Here is an 8487-nt window from a genome sequence, read left to right on the forward strand (position 1 = left end):
GGATTTCAGTATTTCACGAAACCAGGTTTTTAAAAATAAGAATACTGCCGTCTGCTCCCAAGTGACGATAAAACTTTATCATTCTACCCATGGCGCCGTCTATCTCTCAATGGTTCGTTCAAATAAGACGCGTTTTCCGGCAAAAAGAGTTTTGTTTTTAAAATAATGTATGGTGCCACGGGTCATATGATAACGTAACACGTCATTTTAGAGGAGACGGCACATTCGTAATTTTCACAAACTTGTTTCGTGGGGAGCAGATTTGATTGGATCTCTAGATCAGGGTGACCAGGGAAAGGCTTGGAAAATTTGATAGGAAAAATAGGAATTTTTGAGGCGCATTATAGGAAAATATAGAAATAAAAATAAGCGAATTATAGGAAACTAAATAGGAAAATAATAAGTTAACTACTGCATATCTGTATACTTTAATCGAATCACCTAGAATATTTATAATTTTTTGTACACTGCTTTCTTGCATTATTGGATGACTTAGCAGATTTCAAGATTTTGTTCGAAAGTGGCAAATTGTTCACTACATGTTTTGTGACACGTACTTAAAAAATTATCTCAGTTTCAAAAGATCGTGGAATTATAGGAAAATAGGTGAAAAGCAATAAAAATATAGGAAATATAGTCTGGTCAGCCTGCTAGAATAATAATCCCAACTCAATGTGAACAATCACCTTTCATGTTAATCTCCGTGCAAGGTTGGTTCCTTTCTGAACAGTGAAATGAACGAACTGACGCGACCAACATAACCGAAACGACACGGCCGACGCTAACGTAACATTCGAATACCAAATATTACATGTATTTTGAAAACCGATTAACTTAATATATTTGCTTTGCCAATTTTGGTTTTATTACGCTGTTCTAGAAAATTCCACGCCTAGCGTCAATAATCTATCCAATATGAGAATTATCAACTGACTTAGCAAGCAGCACCACACCAAGATGACTTTTTTGTCAGGAAAACCGAATAGTTTCAATGTTTTTTTGATTTGCTATTAAATGGAATTATTTAGTGTAACCAAATATCTCGCATATCCTGAATTGTAAAGAGATAGTATAATTACTTTTGGCACAATCTAATGGTTCAGGATCATATTTAATATCGGACTTGTTCGTACACTTAAGAATAGTGTAAACAGATCCAGGGTTTACTGCAAAATATGGATATTCACACACCACTTCGTAAGAGTTATCAGAGATTTTCACAGAAATTTCAGTGTTTTCCTCTAAAACTATAGGCTCTCCGCATATTTTTGGTTCTGAAAAGATATACAACACAAGACTTAAAAAGGTCTCGACTATTCAGCCAAAACGTTTTCCTCTTTCGTGAATGCATTCATACACAAAGTAAAACACAAAAACTATATTTAAAACCCCAATTTAGAAACTAGAAGCGGATTTAATTTGTGATTCCGAATGTCCACATATTGATTATTATTACGACGTATTAATAACAATTAATTAATTATCTTTAAAAATGCGTGTTATGAGAACTAGATATCGGTAACATCCGTTGCGATTTCCAAACAATGCGTCATGCGTGAAATGTATGATAACTCAACATTTTAGGGGGGAAATTACTTTCCCTACAACTAGGGTAAAACCTGTGAGATATAGGTTAACAAGATTATATGTAAGCTTCCCACAAGGTAAATGTAAGTTTGTTGTATTGCGGCCGTCAACTTGAAATTTTATAGACCGTTGAGGTTATAGGATAAATTTAAAAACTTAAGTAAATTGAAAGTTTTTAAATTTATCCTTGTCGGATATTTTGTTATAATATCGCGATTAATTATTATGATCATTTACGTATTATTTTAGTGTCCAATTTCTGACAGCTACCAGTGAAATATGTTTCATTATAAAAATATCATCAGTTTTCGAAATTTAACAACATAATTTTTAACTTTCCTCTATAGCTTAATGTTTTCTATTAATTTAAAATTTCATGGTTTCCTTGTCTCACTTAAACTTGAAACAAAAGGCCAAAAAAGGGTTTAAATATAGGTTTAAATTAAAACCTCTTACTAGGGAGAAAGTTCCGGTTGTACACACTTCCACTTCATTTTTAGAAGTGGAAGTGTGTGTTAAAAGCCAATAGGAAGGAGGTGGAAGTGGAAAGAGTATGTTAAAACTCCGTAGAATTTGAAAATAAACGTGTAAAAAACATATATTCTGGTCCACCTTGTTTATTAGTGGTGGGGTGTTCTATGTTAAAACTTCGTTAAGTTTTATTAGTAATAGTTGGTGGACATGCATCAGATTTATAGCCCGGTGTACCGGTTAGATTGAAACCACACCACCGGAGGTCCATCATCAAATGCCCTACCCCAGCGTCCACTTAGCCCGGACAGGTGACAAAACCAGCATGGGTAGCAGAACCCTACTACCGATGGTCGAACCCCCGACGCAAGCCGCTCAACCCAGCAGAAGGTGTAGCAATGGGCCGACGAACGCGCCACTTTCCACACAGCAGTGGGAATAAGAGTTGATGCTCTGCCAACGCCAGCCGACACCCTACCTAGAAAGGTAGAGAGCCAAGCCCATTGGAAGGAGCTCCTAAAGGGGAACAGCGGGCACACGGCAGCCCAGATAAACCGGTGGAACCCCAAAAGGCCGGGAGATGGTTCCCCCATGCCCTCATACGGAGGCCCGCAGCCCCACAGCAGGCTACTCAATCCGCCGAGACGGCCAGTTTGCCCAGCCCCTCTCCGTTAGCCTGAGCCGAAGCTTAGTTACCAGCCCACACCGGACCGAAGTCGGAGGTGGAGATAGGACCATTTGGACGGAGCTAACATCTCCCAGTGCGCCACCGCCCGTGCTGGGTTACAAGAGCCGGACCACGACACCCGGTAAAGCCACGCTATTAAGTGTGTATCTCAATCCCCAGACCGCAATCAGTTTATAATCTCTCTCTGCTTTCCCCAATCGCTATAAATCTATTCGCTGCTTTCTCCGCCACTTGCCCAATCGGTTTTCCCCCAGTCGCTATAAATCGCAGCAGTTTCCAGAATTTGTTTTCCCTATCGTTAGCCAATCTCTATATTTTCCTAGTGAGGGTTCCCTCTCCGACATATTTCATGTACCCAAAATTGAATGGCAATTTTTTTTCTTTTTAGGGGAATCTCTATGGGAGTTTAACATTACAATAAAGTTAATAGGTCCACTTTAGGGGACTTTTGGTCCGAAATAGGTTACATATGGCCGCTAATGGTGACTTTGGTCGCGTTTAGGGTACTTTAGTTCCATTTTGGGTCCATTTTTGGTTACATCAGAAAATCAGTTGGCAAAACGAAGAGCCGTAATTTTACCCCTCCTCCCCCCCCCAATATCTATAATTCCAAGCAATGGTATTTTGCCTATAGCTATGATCTTCCAATCCCCTCTGTAATTTAGTGATTGCCATACAAGTATTTTATTTGTGTGTCCTAACTTTCTAAAGTACATTTTACGTTACGTAAAATTTATCATGACTTACCAAAGCACTCGAATGAAGCGAGTGCATTTTCGTCTCTCATTACAGTCAATTCACCCCAGGTTTTAGTGTGATAATATCTTTTCTTAGTCTTGCAATTAATGACCGGGTGATAAAGACCTCTAGTCGATACCAAAGATCCTTTGCATTTCATGATGCAGACGCTGCCTATGCATTTCGCCTCTTTGCTCGATCCTTTTCGTGGAACCAGGGTCTTGCAAGAGCTATGCGCTGAAATACATAACAATAAGTGATAACTAGAATGCACTGTCGAAATAATTAAATGGACATTAGAAGATTTTCAACAAAAAAAAAAATTTTTCTTCTAAAAAATTATTATGTTGAGATGAATTTTGGCGTTGCTCTAACGATAAAACCAATCGGCACGGAATCTCATTGGTTGTCTAAGACCGTTGTCTTTCAAAGCGTGTCCCTCCTCTCACGCTGTGAAAAATAGATCATGATAACGACTTCATCACAAATTAATACATTCATCAGGGAACTATCTATGGATGCACTTAGAATGTCTAAGGATCCATCGGCTGCGTCTCGAGAACTGGGCGCTGCTCAAACTTCGTCGAATGTAAGACGCGGAACGCGAGTGAAAATTTGAGCTGTAAACCAAGCCAGTTCCTACGAGAATCGTCAGTGCCACCAAGGCCCATCATAGACTTCTTTAGATATTCCAAAGTTTACATAGTGTTTCTGGCTTCAAATTTTGAATCAAACAATAAGGTCAATCGAAAGAATATATATTTTTTTTTAAAATCGGAGTTCAAGAAGTATATCATTTCTCCATTTTAGTGGTTTTTTGCGATTTTTGACTGTAAACAAAAAATTAATTTTTCTACGGAAAAATGATTATGTTGAGACGATAAAACCAATCAGCGCGGTATCTCATTGGTTCCCTAAGACCCAGTGGCGTAGCTGATGGTCTGCAGGGCCTGCGGTGCGGGGGGCGCTAATAATTAAAAAGGGAGGCCTCATAGAGATTTTTGCGGGGGGGCCACTGGGTTCTCAGCTACGCCACTGCTAAGACCGTTGTCTTTCGACGCGTCACCCTCCTCTCATGCTGTGAAAAATAGATCATGATAATGACTTCATCACAAATAAATACATTATATGAAAAAGCTGCGCTGAGAAAAAGGGGATATATAGCAAACCTTTTATCGTTTCACTACGGCGAAGAAGGGACAGGTATTAGATTAGATGTTTAGTAAGGTTTTAGGAGAGAACCAATGGCGTAGCGTGCATTTCTGCTACCCGGGGCCCATCCATGTTGAACCGTAAATCTGCCGCCCTCCCCCACTATTTTCCAGGCCGCCCCTTATTTATAAGCCGCCCGGGACCCCGTCAGGGGCCATAACCCCCTTCCCTCCCCTCCACGCTACGCTACTGGAGAAAACAAAACTTTCTCATGTTACGTTAAATTAGTTAGACATTAATTTGTTTCAAAAGATTATTAAAATTCCATGAACGTCCCAACACCAACGTACAAAAAATGTCCTACTAGCATTATAGTTTTCGGGCTATACATGTATATGGCGGCACGCTACGCCATTGGTTCTCTCCTAAAACCTTACTAAACATCTAATCTAATACCTGTCCCTTCTTCGCCGTAGTGAAACGATAAAAGGTTAGCTATATATCCCCTTTTTCTCAGCGCAGCTGAGCTTTTTCATATAATATATGCCCCTTCTTCGAAACTATAAGGGAGTTACAGGGTGTCTTCATTTGATCGGCCCAGGCATTTTTCTCAAAAACTCGAAATGTGAAATTTTCAATATGTACTCTCTCGGTGGAGATCCTTGTTATTTGTGAATTTCAGGAAAAACGTGAAATATTTCACGGTTTTAGAATTTGTAGTTTTTGAACGCTAGGTGGTAGACGAAAAGTTTTAAAGACTAAGTTGTAGAACATACTCGAAAACCTTTAATGGAGTTAGTATGGTCAGAATCGTACATTTTGTCACTGAAATAACAGGTCATGAAAAATAATAAGTTGGTACTACCCATATGTTTTTACGCCTCATATTATTGTAATGAATGTCTGTGAAAAATGAACGAAAGTTATTTTGATAATATTTGTTTGTATTATTTTATTCGTAATTTTTCTTTTAAACTAAACCTTACTACTTAAAGAACCAACTTGAAGTCCATAGCGGAAAAAAAGCGCGAGAATGTAAATAACTTGCTACACGACGAAAAAAATGACGTAAAATGTAATATATGGAAAATAAAATGGCAAATATTAAAAAAATCTCAATGGTTTTCCTTAATTAATTAAAGTTCCCCAGATACTTACTCAATAAAATTACGTAAGTTTTTCAATTTAACAAATGGAGGTAAATTGTAGTGAACCTGAAAATCTCTTTATAGGTAATCCTGCTAAACCGTCTATCTTAGAGGGTCATCCAATATCTTAAATATACTACTTTTACTTAAAATATAGTATCTTTACTGTTTAAATAATAATGTATGTTTTACAAATGACCTGGCAGCCCTGCTAGACGCGCGCAAAGCGGTAGGTATTCGATTTTTTTATTATACTCAAACATGAAACCTACCCAGGTTGCAAAAACCCTTGTTAAACACGAGTTATATGATAGTGCGGTACACGTGTGGAGTTCACGTGGGGAAAACGGCGAGCCTGTCACCCTCAAACACGTGTTACAGCACGATTTGATATCGTTTTTCGCATGTGTGCATACACCGACCGTCCACGTGTATATACACCGACCGTCCACGTGTATATACACCGACCGTCCACGTGTGTATATACGTACCATGGACGTGCTTACATACCCATTTGTAATTTACGTTTAGGGCACCATTCAATTCACGTGTTCGAACACATTCTTTGTTCCTGTATAACACCTTTAATTGTACGTGTTCAAACACCCTAGTAACATTAAACCATTATCGAACCCTAGTAATTCTCCTACATTCATAAATGAAAATATTGCGTTATTGTTAATTAAAAACACCCACAACTTTTTCATTTTTAAATTTTTAACATACTCGCCTAAAATTAAATATTAAATACGATTAATAAATTTTATGTCCAATTTTAAACTTACGAATAACAAAATATTTTCAAATAATTGTTTAATGAAATGAAATTTTCAATAAAAAAGCCAAATGAACAAAATTAAAAATTTTTAGACTAGAGATTCCAAAAGTGAGACGGGGACTCGAACACACAACCTTGCGGTATATGACCATAGTACAACGTCCTTAACCTCTCGGCCGATATCATTTACAATATATTTTTGAATTTCTTTTCCAGTAATTACAATGTTATCCAAGGCTTAGCTAAAAATTGAGCTTGTGCATCGAAGACGGCCATTTTTTTTTCACAACATAAGCGAGGCTATCTTACATTAAGAGGCCTGTTCAGTAATGGTAGTATTTTTGGATTTTATCTTGCTATTGCCATCTGGTGCTACGTAGGTTTAATAATAATTTTACGAATTGATTTATTAACCCTTAATTACAATTTAAAATAAAACAAAAAAACGTATCCTTAGATAACATTCCGAAGAAGGTTCCTTTGAAAATTTTGATCAGAAAGAACTATACTTTTATAAACTAGAAATTGGCAAAAAATAGCATAGGGTAAAATGGATTTCCCATAATGTTAAGCCCATGTTAAATCTCCATAGATCAGGAAATGAATTTTTGTAACTTTCTCCATAGCGTGAACAAATCGAAACAATGTAAAAATTGGCGTTAGCTATATAACCCAAGGACGACTCGCCCGCTACGCGGGCGAGTCCTTGGGTTTAATTAACCAGGGAACTATCTATGGATGCTCTCATTTAAGTGGTTTTTCACGATTTTTGACTAAATCCACATATTTTTTTTTTAATTAAGACCGATTTTGTTGAAAATTATACTTTAATTAGTACTGATAATTCTGAACTACGTTTTCGGTTGCATTAAGAAATTGTAATTTTAAATGAGATTTCTGGCCAATTCTCTGGACCTCATAACCAACGTACGCTTTATTTTGATATTTAGTACTGCTACTATTAGCAAAAAGCTGCCGGGTCTTACCTTTAGAGACAACGTCTAGAGAACAATGTAAAATAACAAAGAAGACTCCACAGAGCAACCAAATTATTTCCATCACTGAATAATAAATAAATGGTACAATTAATACAAATCAGTTTGATTTATAGTAGAAGGGGTGGGAGCCGGCACTTGAAACCGGATTTTTATTGTCAGGTTGGGTGGGTATTTGAAAGAGTTTTTCATATTGTAACAGGCCATTGGTCGTTCTTTGATGTGCAGCTAGGGTCCCTCTTCGAAACAAAATTGACAATTTAATCTCTTAGATGCAACTCTCATCTTACCTTTGAAAAAGCCAATGAGAGGTTGACTTCGGTTTGAGACAAGCGGGGTTGAGGACAAATATTTCTTTGAACAACTAATGCCGCCTCACTACAGATACAGGTGGTAATAAATATACCTTATTTGTGTTTTGGCCATCAATTAAACATTCTATTTACCCAAAACAAAACAGTAATAAATTGCTAGTCAATAAGTTGTAAATTGCGTATGAAATTAAACGTAGTAAAATATAAAGGGAAAATTATTGCTTATTTTTAAAAAATGCCATACAAAATTTCAAATAACAAAGGGCTAATAAAGTTCTAGTGAATGAGTAGCTATTTTTTATACGAAACCAGTTGAATTATACTGACATTTGAAACATTTAAAAGTTCGCAATTTTCCGGGCCCTTGGCAAAGTTTTAAAATCGGGCTATTTTCGCGACATTTTACTTGTTTCTTTGTGATCAAACATAGTATAAACTTTGCATGGGAGGTCAAGCTTTCGACACTACTCACTGGTGGCATGACAGTGTGTCAGAATTTATAGCCCGGTGTACTTAGTAACAGAGACCATACCACCGGAGGCCTATCATCATAGTGAGAGAGATAAGTGAGTGTGTCTACCGAAAAGGGGTCCCTGCGGGCGGGGGAAACGGGGGT

The 8487-nt window shown here is 37.5% G+C and overlaps 1 protein-coding gene across 1 annotated transcript in view; it reads right to left on the reverse strand.

Annotated features, from left to right (window-relative positions):
* Window positions 1-7909, reverse strand: part of LOC149926032 (sushi, von Willebrand factor type A, EGF and pentraxin domain-containing protein 1-like) — a 64918-nt gene extending 57009 nt beyond the window's left edge. The window contains exons 1-4 of the mRNA XM_090162010.1: window positions 7848-7909; window positions 7549-7623; window positions 3494-3721; window positions 1080-1274 (exon numbers count right to left, since the gene is read on the reverse strand). Coding sequence (XP_090018136.1) covers window positions 1080-1274; window positions 3494-3721; window positions 7549-7621 — 496 coding nt within the window. The 5' untranslated portion in view covers window positions 7622-7623; window positions 7848-7909. The remainder of the gene's footprint in view (window positions 1-1079; window positions 1275-3493; window positions 3722-7548; window positions 7624-7847) is intronic.
* Between the last annotated feature and the right edge of the window lie 578 nt (window positions 7910-8487).

Source organism: Leiobunum rupestre, chromosome 10, assembly GCF_980474605.1.
Source record: "Leiobunum rupestre chromosome 10, qqLeiRupe1.1.hap1, whole genome shotgun sequence".
NCBI classification, from domain to species: Eukaryota; Metazoa; Arthropoda; class Arachnida; order Opiliones; family Sclerosomatidae; genus Leiobunum; species Leiobunum rupestre.